This window comes from Gymnoscopelus braueri, assembly GCF_963280865.1.
Source record: "Gymnoscopelus braueri genome assembly, chromosome: 1".
Classification (NCBI taxonomy): domain Eukaryota; kingdom Metazoa; phylum Chordata; class Actinopteri; order Myctophiformes; family Myctophidae; genus Gymnoscopelus; species Gymnoscopelus braueri.
The window spans coordinates 14,787,998-14,802,948 of record NC_137603.1 but is presented as its reverse complement, the minus strand read 5'-3'; the positions used below and the strand labels follow the sequence as shown (position 1 = coordinate 14,802,948).

Sequence of the window (14,951 nt, the reverse complement as noted above, 5' to 3'; positions counted from 1 at the left end):
ATAGTGCTTGGTGTGGATGGCCCTTTAGTCTGTAAGATTACATAATATTAGGCTTTACTATAATGGCATTAAGCTTTCAAGTTTCAGCATTACTGACTTTAATCTGCTTTAGGAGTGCAAACTACTGTGCCGGTTATGTAACCCAGTCCCAAAATGGTATTTCCCAGAACATATAAAATGGCTTTGCAAATAATATTATCAGGCATTAGTTGATAATTATGTCAGGCTGAAATGGGTCTAAACTTTAGGGGTTTTAGGGAGGAAACTTTATTATCTTCTCAGATGTAGGAGTCTTTTCTAAAACACGCAAGGTATTTTGTTGAAGACAGCTTGGCTAGTAGTTGCCTGCAGTTCTGTTGTCATGCTGTGCTGTCATTTCCATCCCACTGTCATGTATTTTCAACCTGGAAGTGAGTGCTGTCACTCATTCACTGTGTTCAATCAGAGTGGTGATGTTGCATTGTGGGGGCTGTTGTGACAGCATGCCATCCCACTGCTGTTTCTGGAGTTGTCAGAGTTTTTGAGTCTTTGAAGTAAACTAAAGTTTTGTATCGTCTGCCTCAGACTGAAAACTGGCTTCTGCTTCATGCCTAGGAGCAACTCTGTACGCATTTGTGTGTCTGTGGCAAACACTGCTATTTCCATGATTCTACAGCAGTCAGGTTCTGTGCCAGAACGGCATTGGAACCAAAAATGTTGGTTTAACAATTATTCTGAGTAAACAGTGATTACTTCAACTGACATTGCCTGCTTACCTAGAAGCCCTGTTTTTTGTTGACTAGGGTAAATGCCATTTATTACGATCTTGCACTTTCTAAGTCTCGCTGGATAAGTGTCTGCTAAATGCCTAAAAAGTAGGCAAAGTATTTTAACATTGTCTATCCTCTTCTCTGTCATGTTCCATGATGTGTGTGTGTGTGTGTGTGTGTGTGTGTGTGTGTGTGTGTGTGTGTGTAGAGTCAGTGGGGCTACGCAGCAAGGTGCTGAGGAAGGTGGAGGAGTTGAAAGGTGCATCGCTGTGTTCAGGCATCCCTGATGAGTTCCTGTGTCCCATCACCAGAGAGTTTATGAGAGAACCAGTCATAGCTGCTGGTGAGACAGGACCACAGTCTGCCTGGCCTGCATGTCGTGGGGGTGTAACAGTTCATCGAACTAACTGATTTAATCGATTTTAAGAAAAACAATCATTTTTGGGGGGAGATTATTATTACTTTTTTTTAATAGCTAAAGGATTTTCTTTTTAATTGAGAAAAGAACAGATCTACAAGCTCACAACGTGTCACGTGTCAGCTATTTTCACTAGTTTCATGCAACGCTGTATTAAAGAGGGCTAGTCAGTCAATTATTAAATAATCTTTTTTTTTAAAGTTGATTCATTTATTAGAACATTTATCAAATTATCAAAGAAATGGATTATCTGGATTATTCGATTAATCAAAAAAGGTAATGATAGAATAATTGCTAAGAAAATATTCAATAGTTGCAGCCCTAATGTCATGTCTCGTTCAGCATCCACATTATGCATAGTTTATATTCCGTCGCACGACTGGGTCACTTGCCGACAAGAACTGATTATCAAGCTAACAACGCACTGCAAGCAAGTTTAAATTGAGCTTTGCAGCTACTTAATTATGCACTATTGTCTGAAATATGTGTTGGATATGAACTTGTTGGTCTGTGTATTTTGCATTGAACATGCTGTGTACATTCTCTAAACAGATGGTTATTCATATGAGAGAGAAGCCATTGAGAGCTGGATCAACACCAAGAACCGCTCCAGCCCCATGACTAACCTCCCTCTACTGACGACCTTGCTCACCCCAAACCACACCCTGAAGATGGCCATCGGACGCTGGAGGACCAGCCATTAGCATTCCAAATACTCTCTATCCAATTTATCTACAATAAATCAATAAATAAATACAATGAAACCACAATCAATGCTTAAAGGTGCACCATGACAGTGTAATTTAGCTTATTGTGGGTTTTAAAGGTGCAGGTGTAAAATGTAGGAATATCTACAGTATACTTTGATTCAGTTCACTGTAGTATAGCCCCTTACCTCTGCCAACGGGGCTATGTTATCACCCCCGTCTTTTCATCTGTTTGTATGTTTGTCTGAGACCATCGTATCTTAAAAAGTAAAAGCTGAATTCACTTGAAATTTACTGTGCGCCACCAGGCTACACTTTCAATTAAGCAAACTGAGGAGATTTCTAGGCCTTGGTGGGGGTCTGCACTCATTGAACCACACCAACTAGATGTAGTAGCATTGTATATGTATATGTATATGTATATGTGAAAGTTGCATGGAGAGTAACTCTATATTGTCACTGTCTGCACTTTTGTCCTGCTGGAGTTGCATTTGTTGAGATTAATGCTTTGTTGTGACTGTGAGGGATATTGTAGAACCATGCCCGATTTTTTGTTTAGGCAGCATATCATCATTAGCTGTGTCAAGCAGTGCTCTCCTCATAAGTTCATTAGTTCATGGTGTCTGTTTGATTAACCCTTAGTTCTTTTGATTAACTATTAGTTCTTGTGTATGTGGTTTACATCATGCTTGACCCATGCGTCCATCTTTTGTGCAATAAATGAATAGATGCGGCCATATCAACTTTGTGTTCATGTCTAGAGAGAAAAGAGGAAGAGGAATTAGTCTTCATAAATGTTTTATTATACCACATGGCAATGTGGTAACATCGTCTGTAATCTAATTTATATTATGACTCTGAATATTACATAAGACAAATATTTACATGTACTATTAAGAACATGGATCCTACCATGTTTAAGCTTAACTGTTCCATTTGTAAACGCTCACTTTTAAGTCCAATAAACATTTCATATCAACATGTTCTCTGCTATGCAAAAATAAATACAATACCATGTAGATTGGAGCAATTAATTCTATAAATAGTTTACAACAGAGATCCAGTAATGTCTCTGCAGTGCCTTGTTATCAAATGTACCAAGAAAAGTCTCCAGTGTACAAGTTAATTCCTTTTAAGGCCGTAACACTGACAAGATGAACACTTAACAGAGAAATATATAGTCTGTATATACTGTATAAATATAATTGAGAATAGTCACTTGACAATATAAATGCTCATATCATGTAACTAAAGCAGTGTGGATTTGTGCACAACTCTTTAAATCTTTGAGTTTTATATTTTCTAGAATAAATTAAAGATTAAATTACTATACTACGGATTCTTCTTTTTGTTTAGCTCCTGTTAAAAGTAGTCCAGGTTTTCTTGAATATGCCAGATATCTTACTAGAACAGTTGTAGACATTATGCAAGCGAAAGCACAGCGGGCAGAATTTTATCTACACTGCTACTAATTTAGGTTGTTAATGCAGTGTAACAGCGTAACTTACATAAGGAGTCATGTTCACATCTCCCTGGCAGCAGTTGGTGGCACACAAACTGTTGTTATTCAATAGATTCAAGAGAATAACCCTGTATCTGTGCATTGATAAAGCTACATTCAGACATTGGATTCTATGAAGGAACGCTTGGGTTTAATGGGAGCCATGTGAAGGGCTGGGTTGTCTCTCGTAAGGCTGGCCTTGCTGTTCCTTGCATCAGGAAAGCGGTGGTGGGTCGATGAGATGGCCCTGGCCTCTCGTTGTTGGATACGCTCTCCAAACTCAATGTCATGTTGTTGACTGTTGGCCTGATGACCTCCAGTGAGGTGCTCGTGGTACGAGGCCCGCTTGAACTCATTGTTCACTTGGAATTCCATGACCGACATGTTTAAATTGTCCATCCCTCCGCCGCCGGGGGAATGTCCCTGCCTGCCTTGCCCAGGAGTTTGAGCCTGGACCCTGACAGACTTGTCCATTACCCCCATGAAGGGCCGGGGCTTTAACTCGGGTTTGGCTTTGTAGCTGCCACCGCTCCTGGTGACGCGCGATGGGGCGTCTGACCCTTGTTGGATCCCGCCGTCCGACAAAGTCCCACTGGAGGCCTGGCTGGAACTGGAGCCCCTCGAGCCCGCCGTGCCCACCGAGCCTCCCCCGCCCTCCCGCTTAACCTCTGACCCTAGAGAAAGAGGCAGGGTCTCCAGGACTGCAGAGTGGGCCGAGAGTCTGTCAGAGCCCCTGGAGAAGCTGGCGGATCGGGCCTGATAGGGCTGGACGTGGCCAGGGGGAGAGGAGCTGCCGGGGGAGACGGGGCGGTAGTGATCGGTGGGGCTGTGTCCAGAGTGGGCCTTTTTGGGTACCGGTATGGGGCTGATGTCGATACCCAGGGCGGGGGTGGGCTTCAGCGAGGTGGAGATGTGTCTGCCCGGCAGAGGGCTAGAGGGGCCACAGAGAGAGAGAGGCCTGCCGCCTATTCTGGCACCTGTATGTAGGGAGTGGCAGTGATGCTGGGTCCTGCTGCCCTGGTTCTGGGTCGGTCTGTTTGTCGGAGGAGCATCCAAAAACAGTGGATTTGCTGTAGACTCCACTTGAGGTAAGGGCCCTTCATCTGCTAAACCGAAAGCCAATTCTCCAGGGAGAGTCCTGTTCGATGCATATGGATTCAGAGGCCAAAATTCTGAGCCCCTACCACATTGTAGGGAGTATTCTTCTCCTTCCCGTTCTTCCTTCTCAACGTCAACCTGATCCACAGGACTTTGTCTTTCTGGGCTGCCCTGAGAGTAAAGGTCTGCCTCACCGTCGCTGGGCTGATGGTGGTGGGCATCCTGGCTCTTGCCAGAAGTCTTGCGCTGTTGCAGTTGGCATTCCTCCTGTACGCGCGCCAGAAGGCGTTGGATCTCTCTGTTTGATGGGCAAAGTCGCGCTGCCTCGTGGAGGTCTGCCAGGGCTGAAACAAATTGCCTGCAGAGGACAAACGAACGTTAAAGTGCTTAGGACAACATGTACGGCCATGATTAACTGTTGAGAAGCAATATGTAACTTCAAATTCTTGTGCTTCCAAGGCAGACTATGGTGTATTTTGAACAACATGCTGTAGCATGGCATATTTCTGACTACATTGTGTATAGTAAGCAGTATTTTTGATGATATAGTATATTATGGCCTATTTTAGAGTCATATTTTTATGTCATTGTATTTCGATATTTCTCATGACAGTGTTTTTAATGTCATCAGAAATAGGCCATATTATACAAAGTTTTCAGAACACACACACTTTCATAGTTTCAACTAGTAAAGGCAAAAACATAAGGCCTCCGGCTACCGGCTGCCAAGCTCAAAATACGACTTGGTCTAAAAAACTTAATGGTTTAGGGACAAAATCTGCTCGGGTTTTTAGCTGCGGATGGAGTTATGAAAATGTTCTACTGTACCACTCATCCTAGGACATAATAACATCATATAAAAGGTAAGGAAAAGGCTAGTCCGGAATTCTCCTTTAAACTGGACTGTTAGTATGTGATTATTATGTGATTAATTAGCCTACTTCCCATGGAGAGAAAAAAAGCCTGTTACGACGAAGTAGAATTGTATATGGATGTCAGGCCCTGACACATCAGGCCCCTCTCACAGCACTGAATGGCATGGCTGTATCATAGTCAGTATCATGGTAGTATCATGGTCAGTATCGTGTCAGTATCATGGTCAGTATCGTGTCAGTATCATGGTCAGTATCGTGTCAGTATCATGGTCAGTATCATGTCAGTATCAAACCACATTCAACACTTACAAATCTAGCCAATCTTCCATCAATAAAAAACGTGCAACTACACACAATTCAGAAACCACGCTTCATTTGACTGCAGAGTTAATGAAAAAAGGTCTAGGGAAGAAATGAGGAAAATGTGCACTTGAATATATTAAACTGCCCCCCCCCCTCCCTCCGGGAGGACCTCAGTGCCCCCCTTTAAAAAAATATTGCTTTCAGCACACTATGATAAGAGTTGAATCAATTCAGCCTTACCTGCTACTCCTCTTGGCACGGGCTCTGGCGTAATATGCCTCATAAGACTTGGGCTTGAGCTCCAGAGCCTTTGTTGCAAACTCCTCAGCTAGACCAAAGTCCTGTAATTTGAAGACAGAAATATATATTTTTTAATCTTATGCTGTCTGGCTTTGCACTCAACATAGGTCAGTGTGCAATAGCTAAACTGTGTGAGGTTACATTAGACATGAACCACATTCAACCGTGTGTCCCTATTGTAGGCATTATAGTCATCTTCTTTCTATTAATTCACGGAACCTCTGTGTGTGTCTATCTGTCCCAGGCATAACTCGCAAAGCGTCCGGCCAAACAGTCTCAAACCTGCCATGTTTGTCTCATATGACCCAGAGGTGTGCCCCGCCAAATGGCAATTAGGTCGGACCAACGGTTTCCGAGAACCAAAAATAAAACACGAATATCTGTATCTGTGTCTGTCTGTATCTGAGAACGCACCGATTCTGCAGAGGACGCATCGATGCTCCATGTGTTTGGAGGGAATTTATGAATCGGCTTCCCTGATTGGCCATCCCGGTATCTTACATATTATGTAAGATACCATCCCATACATGTAAGATGCCATCCCCTACATGTAAGATACCATCCCATACAATACATGTAAGATACCATCCCATACATGTAAGATACCATCCCATACAATACATGTAAGATACCATCCCATACATGTAAGATACAGACTACAACATGTACTGTGCAACGATTACATCAGTATTGCACAGTATTGAACAGGTGGGCATGTATTTTCCGACTTGCATCGTTCCCAGACTAGTCAGATATAAAATTGCTGATCTACAAGCTCACAATGATGCAACACATTGTCAGCTATTTCAGCAATTTGTGCGTGACAGTTGTACAATGAAATATAAAATTGAGTGGTTAACAGAATAAACGTATGGTTGGCTGATTAGTATTTTGATGAATAACGTGTACAATGTTTATTTTACGGGGTAGCTTACCACAAAAATGTTCAGTGTTTCTGTTAATTGGATTTCTGTGTGTGTTTGAGTGTCAGTGCCTCTACACTGAAAAATATGTATGAATCTGTGAACTGAAGCCTACAGTATAATATCAAATAGAAGATGCACAAATCGACTTTCTTTCATGTGCCTAGCGACAGCAAAACCGAGAAAAACAAAGCGACGGAGCTCTGCTGGTTACCATCACTCTCACCATCACTCTCAGGTGCATTCTTGATTAGGAGAATGCGTTGTGATTCTGTCCTTGAGTGCGAGGTCAAAACTAGTAGCCTTGAAGAGGAGTTTGTGAACATTGCTGCTGAATGTTTAATGACAGGGTATCATGTGTTCTCTCTCCTGGCCTTATCGCCTATACCTTCTCATAACGTGTGGCTTTCGTCCGCCCTACTGCACATCAACTGTAAATAAACCCCTGAAGGACATTGAACAGCAGAGAGAGGAGGTGGGGGACAGTGAAAGGCAGAGCGAGCGAGAGATGGCGAGAGAGAGAGAGAGAAATACACACACTGGACTGGACATAACTGACCTTATCACATCACATCATCCGCTCCATTATTCATTGGAAACAATGACCCTCAGAATAGCGTTTTTGTTTAGTTTTTTTACACAGCCTGCCAGAGACCGCTGTCATTACCAGCGGGGGTTCTAAACCTGGGCTCTGGGCCATACGCATCTAGCCGTAATGTAATCACACACAGCAGTTTATTATCCCATTAGTGAGCCACAAATCCTGCCCTCAGGTCATACACATACTATGTGTTTATTAGGCAAACATGAAAATCTATTTCTCAAGGGGGAGCCATGTTGACGTTCATTTGTGCATTTCTGTACTGATGGAAGTATATGTCAATACATTTTATAGGATGATTCACACCCAGCTGCCCCTTCCAGTCCCCTCTAGACCCCTAATGCTCAACACTATACAAGACCAGCACATGAGTCGCAATCCTTACATTGGTTTTCCTGCGGCAGCGAGAAATGTTGAGATAGAGGGAGACGCGCAGTTCCTTCAGACCTTTGAGCTCTTCCCCCAGGCCCTCGCGGGGGAACTTCCTCAAGGCGAACTGGTACCGCTGCCCTGCGTCCTTCATACGGCCCTTCTGAGGAACACATGGGGGGCAGAGGAAGGAGGGTGATGGAGATTCCGAGGGAGGGGGGGCGATCACGTATTCATTACTTGAAATAAAACCCCACTAAAATGAACGGAGGTGTTGTTCAAACTGAAACATGGCCATGCCCATCTGTTTCAGCCTCTGGTGGTGACCTACCTTGTACAGCAGGTTACCCTCTTCCATCAGCTTCTGTAGCAGGATGAGCAGCACATCTGGTTTGGAGGAGGCCATGGCCCATGTAGCATGACCTGAGAGAGAGACGGTGGAAGGGTGAGGTTTTCTTCACTTTCATTTTCCCCTAAAATCTGTCTATCTGTCCATCGACTGACTATCTGTCTGTCTGTCTGTCTGTCTGTCTGTCTGTCTGTCTGTCTGTCTGTCTGTCTGTCTGTCTCTCTAAGCACACAATTTCTCTCTCTCATAAATGATGTACCTGATCGATCATGCGGCGCTGTTCTGTAGCCTTCGAGGAACGTGCGAGAGCACAAGCCCAGCAAGAAAGAGAGCAAAATATACAGAAAGTATAGATGAGTGAATATTGTCTTTTTTTATTTATTAAAGGTAGGGCAAGTGATATCTTTTGGTCTAAACAAAAAAAAAAATGTTAAAAGGTTAAAGCACTATATTCTGATAGTATTCATTGCTATAGAGTGTTTGTTAAATAACAGGGGTCCCCCCATCTCTCCAGGTCTTTCATAAAGAGAAAATACATTTTCAGGTGGGTTGCACATTTTCAACCAATCAGGAGAGAGTACCCATGTATCAGCTTCAATTTTATATTGTTCCACTTCCAATTTTTACTGCTCATTTCTTTGTATCGCCACTTCCAATTTCACTTGTTTATCCTGTATCCTGTATGAGTTCTCTCTCCTGATTGGATACAATTGGTATCCTAACCTGAAAATGCATTTTCTGTTTATTAAAGAGCTGGAGAGACAGGGAGACCCCTGTAACTGAACAAACACCATATAACAATGAGTATCAGAATATATAGTTAGTTAGTTAACACTTATTTTAACGAAGGAATATCACTTACCCTACCTTTAAGTGTTTCGGTGGCAGACGTAAAAGAGTACAACGTAGAAACATCACTGCCTACGTGCCTAAGCTTTGTGCCGAAGGGAAAACCACTCACTTACTTTACAGAGTAAGTACCTGGTAAAGTAGGTTTATGTTAACCCCTTCAATCCGGGAACGCATCTACAAATGTCTTCTAAATTCTAAAATCTGTTTTCTGAAAAAACTATGTTGCTACATCAGTGGTTCTCAGACTTTTTCATGTCAAGGACCCCCAGAATGATATGTATTTAGCCCGTGGACCCCCATCTCAAAATATTCAGTTCCAGGGAACCCCCAGAAGCAAAGATTTGAGTTACAAATTGTTCGCTTAAAAAAAAAGATGTATTCAAAGATTTGCACAAATTTTCAAGCTCATAGCGTGGCACTCGGTGCCACGCTGTGAGCTTGTATATCTGCTATTTTTGAATAGCCCAAATTATAAAATAATAGTTTACAGCTAAAATCTAAAATTACACAGTATGCATTACCGGATTGATTGGGTTAACCCATTAAGACCTGGAACTGTGTCATTTTTAGATTTGAGCTAAAAAGCATCATTTTACACTTTGGGCTATTCGAGTGCCGCGCTACGAGCTTGTAGATCTGCTATTTTTGAAAAATCGTGAAAATGTGTGCAAATCTTTGAATATATATATTTTTAAAGCGAAATGTTTTAACTCAAATCGTTGCTTCTGGGGGGTCCCTGGAACAAAATATTTTGATGGGGGTCCGCGGCCAAATACATATCATTTTGGGGGTCCTTGACATGAAAAAGATTGAGCACCACTGATATAGAAACATACGTTTTTCAGAATACTGTTGAGATTTAGGAGAATCGGCTTCAGGTCTCAATGGGTTTAAGTGAGGCACACACAGACACAATACAGACATGTTGGGAAGCATAAAGTGTATATCTACCCATCTTGGCTCCTTTCTTCAGCAGTGAGGCCACCAGGGCAGGGTTCTGACAGCCGACAGCGGGCTGGTCTGGTGTTCTGGCACCACTGCTGCTCTCCAGCACCGCCCCGTGTTCCACCAGGTACTGCACCTGGACCAGGCACAGGATAACACCACAGGTAAACGGTTCAAATCTACATTGGATAAGACGGGAGGAGAGATGTTTGTCCGTGTCCATTTGAACCATGCGTCCATCTATGCCAGTGGTTCTCAACCAGTGGTCCGGGGTCCACCAGTGGTCCTGGAGGAGGTTCCAGGTGGTCCCCAGCTAAAAGATGGAAGAGTTGGTAACCAAATGGACCCTTATAGATCTCTAAAGGTTTCATGACGTTCAGTTTTACCACACATTAAAAGTCTTTGTCATGGTCCTTCAAACGTGTATAGAAAGTTTTAACAAAAAATTCCACTCCATTGATCCATTGCAGGTGTTTTTCTCTCACATTTCTAAAGCCTTTTCAACTGCAATGAAAAAAGAAATCTTTGCCTGCGGGTGTCGCTGGTGAGGGATTTTGCCTGTCAATCATCGCCTCTGCTCCGCCCCCCCCCCCAAAGGAAAGGATAGGGGACGGGAGGGGCGAGGAGGAGAGTGGGCGGGATTAATCGGCTGTGACCTCACTGCCGAAGGGCCAAGCTCAGATTACTTTTCAGCCTAATTATTCAGAAAACCCCAGACCACAGAAAATCCACTGAATGTTCAAAGTTCAGATTTTTTGGGTGTAATTGAGGTCATAAAACCCCAAAAAAAACATAACTAGAAAAGGTGCTCCTCGGAGCACTGCCAGACCCCTAGTGGTTGAAATCTGAATGGCCGGACTTCGCATGACGTGTGTGCAGAGGAAAAGAGGGACCGACCGACCGACCGACCGACCGACCGACCGACCGACCGACCGACCGACCGACCAACAAAGCCTCCTGTAGGCCGACCCCCTGGGTCTGGCAAAAAATAAAAAAAAGTGAAAATGAATGTCATAGAACCTTTAACTCTTGAGACCCTTACGGGTCCATTAAGTTAAATTATTGTTAAACATCTGCATTACTTAATTTACAAGAAGTCTACACAATTAGAGAATGTAGAAGAATTGTTATTTTGATCAACGTTTGCCTGTTATTCTAAGTTTTGGGTCTGACCATCAAATGGTGATCCATGGCTCAAATGCCAAATAAATAATGGACCTTGATATGAAAAAGGTTGAGAACCACTGATCTATGCATCCATCCATCCATGCATCCATCCACCCATCTATCAGTGCATGCATCCATCCATCCATCCATCCATCCATGCCTTATTCATCCATCTGCTATCAACCCACTAACATGTTGTGTGCTAAATTCGCAACAGCGTGGAACATACTGTATCTGCATCTCCGTTGAGGGCAGCCAGATCAAGAGGAGTCCTCCCGTGTTTGTCTGGTTGGTCTAGATCTGCCCCTCGCTCTACCAAAAGGTGCACCACATTCTTCTGGCCTTTCAGACATGCCCAGCTCAGCACTGTCAGTCCCTCTTGGTCTACTGAGGATAGAGAGGCACCTGGGGACCACAGACAGCATCTGTGTCATTTCTTTGGCTATTCAAAAAATAGCAGATATACAAGCTCATAGCGTGGCACTGAGTGAGCTTATAGATCTGCTATTTAAAAAAAGAAAAACGTGAAAATGTGTGCAAATCTTTGAATATATATATACAATTTTTTTTTTAAATATATTTCTTTTGGCTTTTTGCCTTTATTGACAGATTACAGTAGACTGACAGGAGAGATGGGGGGATGACACGCAGCAAAGGTCGTCGGGGTCGGGAGTCGAACCCGCGACACGCTCTCAGGCTGGCACTGCAGCCTAGGGTGCCCGGACCGCCACACTGCGGCCCAGGCCTATATATACATTTTTAACTCAAATCTTTGCTTCTGGGGGTCCCTGGAACAAAATATTTTGAGATGGAGGGGTCCGCGGCCAAATACATTTCATTCTGGGTGGTCCTTGACATGAAAAAAGTTTGAGAACCACTGATAGTATAGCAACATAAGTTTAGGATTTAGAAGTATTTGTAGAATTATTTGAAAGAAAGATTTGAGTCACAAATGAAATGTATTCAAAGATTTTCACGATAAAAAAAGATATATAGCCAAAGTATAAGATAATGGTTAAAGTGATTAAAATCTAAAGTGACAGATGCTTTCAGGGTCTTAATGGGTTAAATAAAATAAATAAATAAATGTCTATATTAATGCATTTCCTCAAAGTACAGTACAGTAGGGACAGTGGCTCTCTGCACTGACTACCCAGTGACCTCTCACCCTTTGACAACAAGAGCTCAACGGTGCTCAGATGGCCCTCGACAGCGGCCAGCATCAGGGCGCTGCGCCCCTGCTTGTCACACGCGTTCAAATCTGCACCGTGCTTTAGCAGCAACTCTGCCACCTGAGATAGAGAGAAACAAATCAATGCCAAACACGGAACACTCCGGCAAAAAGGAGAGAAAGAATAGAGTGAGAATCAGCTCAGTGTGTCCCTTTATACCTGTGCATGTCCATGTTTGACGGCGCTCAGCAGCGGGATCATCCCTCTGCGGTTAGGTAGCTCCAGCGCCGCCCCGCGTTCCAGGAGAAAAGCACACGTCTCCACACGCCCTCTCCCCGCCGCTGCGCTCAGTGCTGAGAGAGGGGTGGGAGAGAGAGAGAGAGAGAGAGAGAGAGAGAGAGAGAGAGAGAGAGAGAGAGAGAGAGAGAGAGAGAGAGAGAGAGAGAGAGAGAGAGGGACTGTTGAGAGCACCTTTAGGCTGAAAAGATGCCGTGGTGAGAAACAGAGAGAGAAAAGTGGTGCCAGGGTGATGGCCCAACCTAATTCACTGCAGCACGTGTGTCATGGCAGTGTAGACCGTGACCTGGTTTAAGCTGGTGAGTGATTTTCACAATTTCCAGTGAGAGAAAACACATCTTTTTAACCCATTCAATCCAGGAACGCATCAACAAATGTCTTCAAAATCCTAACAGGTTTCTGAAAAATGTATGTTGCTATATCAGTGGTGCCCAAACCATGTCAAGGACCCACAAAATTATTTGTATTTGGCCACCAACCCCCATCTGAAAATATTTTGTTCCAGGGACCAACAGAAGCAAAGATTTGTGTCAAAAATGTTCCCTTTAAAAATATATATATATTCAAATATTTGCACAAAAGTTAAAGATAATAAAAAAAAAAGCAGATCTACAAGCTCATAGCACGGCACCGAGCTTGAATATGCTATTTTTGAATAGCCATATAGATAAAAATATAGATAAAGTTTGGATTAACACACTCCCTTTTAACCACTATATGGGTTATGAGCTTGTAGATTTGTATACAGTAGCTTGTAGGACTGTTTTACTCCCACCCAGCACCCACTCCTGCAATGTGTGTTCTTCTCCTGCTCGTTTCTTTTTGACAGCCTGCTCCTGCCAATACCATCTATCTTCAGGTCGACAAGCCGAGTCCCAGTTGTTAAGCCGTGCTGGACGGAATAGTTTTGAAACTGTACATGTAAGGCAAAACAAGCACTGCCACTCCCCCGCCCCCGAGAGAGAGAGAGAGAGACAGAGAGACAGAGAGACAGAGAGGCAGAGACAGAGAGAGAGAGAGAGAAACAGAGAGAGAGAGAGAGAGAGAGAGAGAAAGAGAGACTTTTCAGCACCATGGATAGAGTCGAGTAAAGTATAAAGATTTGCGTTGGGTTACAATTCCGATGCACGGCTCTAATGTGTACAGCAAACAATGAAAACATACACATCATCATACAGTATATGATCCCTTAAAGCTCCTTTTCAGCAACATACTGTAGATTTAAACCAAACAGTACTGCATTCAGCAACACAATCCCAGACTATGAAGAGTTGCACTCCACTTTTCCATGTTGGTATTACTCTGACAACCAGTAGGTTAAATACTCTTCTTCTATTCAGGTCCTGGAGCTGCTTGTGTGACGCCTGGAATTCGATCCCGGGTCTGGTCTCCCGCATGGAAAGCCAACATCTTAACCACTAGCCTTGGTCGGGGGAGATATTAGGCTTTTGGTCATCAGGCAGAGGCTCTGAGCCACCACTGCTACACTTGAACAACAGGAGATGAAAGCAGGACATGTTGTTCTCTAACTCTAACCTCTTAGTAATCTTTAGAAATCATTACATAAACAAGATTGTGATTCATGGTACTGCACACATCTGGCTGATAGTACTGTACGCATCAGCAAACAAGTAATAAAGCAAGAGAGAGAAAATTGTCAGTGCAAATGACAAACAATAAAAGAAGCCACACCACCAAGCCACTTAATGCATGATCATTTTCAGCATATTTAACCACCTTGTGAATTGCCATAAATGTCCTGGTGTTAGTCATCTCAATGTTTATGGCATTAAGGAATTGCATGGTGAATTAAAATGCCTCCTCCAGTGGTTGAAATCAATAAATACACAAAGTGGTAAATAGTGTTAATTAATCCACTATAGTTATTATTAGTTACCTTATTTTTTTCATGCAACCCTATTACATATAGTACGCTTTAAAGAGGCCATTATACTGTATATTCAATAGGCATTTATGTGCTGTTCCAAGGGTAAGAGACAATGATGTCACACATGTTTTCAACTGCATCGTACTTTCAAATATTGGACGCTGATAATTCATTGAATAAACTTGGATTCGACTCTAATCACTGGAACCGGAAATCAAATTCTGAAATGTATCGAAGATATATAGCCTAATATACCATGATTACTTTTTAATGTGTTTTCTTTAATGTTTAAGAAGATGTTTCCAGTTTGCTTTGTCTTGATCTCAGTGCAAAGCTGGTAGGAAATGTGTAATCATGTTACACTCTAATGGTGCTATTGAGGAAGTCAGGCAATTTTTTCTAATATGCTTTTACAAGACGGGTCTAACAGTATCTGA

General features: G+C 42.9%; 2 protein-coding genes across 2 annotated transcripts in view; one reads left to right on the top strand and one right to left on the bottom strand.

Moving 5' to 3' along the window:
* The window catches only part of wdsub1 (WD repeat, sterile alpha motif and U-box domain containing 1), a 12,760-nt gene extending 9,867 nt beyond the window's left edge, over positions 1–2,893 (top strand). The window contains exons 12-13 of the mRNA XM_080435846.1: positions 958–1,092; positions 1,720–2,893. Of these exons, the coding sequence (XP_080291972.1) occupies positions 958–1,092; positions 1,720–1,871 (287 nt within the window). The 3' untranslated portion in view covers positions 1,872–2,893. The remainder of the gene's footprint in view (positions 1–957; positions 1,093–1,719) is intronic.
* A 599-nt stretch (positions 2,894–3,492) lies between these two features.
* The window catches only part of LOC308087679 (protein TANC1-like), a gene marked incomplete at both ends in the record, with an annotated part of 51,811 nt that continues 40,352 nt past the window's right edge, over positions 3,493–14,951 (bottom strand). The window contains 9 exons of the mRNA XM_080431739.1: positions 3,493–4,831; positions 5,892–5,992; positions 7,861–8,007; positions 8,176–8,267; positions 8,453–8,482; positions 9,997–10,126; positions 11,387–11,562; positions 12,326–12,449; positions 12,549–12,682. Of these exons, the coding sequence (XP_080287865.1) occupies positions 3,493–4,831; positions 5,892–5,992; positions 7,861–8,007; positions 8,176–8,267; positions 8,453–8,482; positions 9,997–10,126; positions 11,387–11,562; positions 12,326–12,449; positions 12,549–12,682 (2,273 nt within the window). The remainder of the gene's footprint in view (positions 4,832–5,891; positions 5,993–7,860; positions 8,008–8,175; positions 8,268–8,452; positions 8,483–9,996; positions 10,127–11,386; positions 11,563–12,325; positions 12,450–12,548; positions 12,683–14,951) is intronic.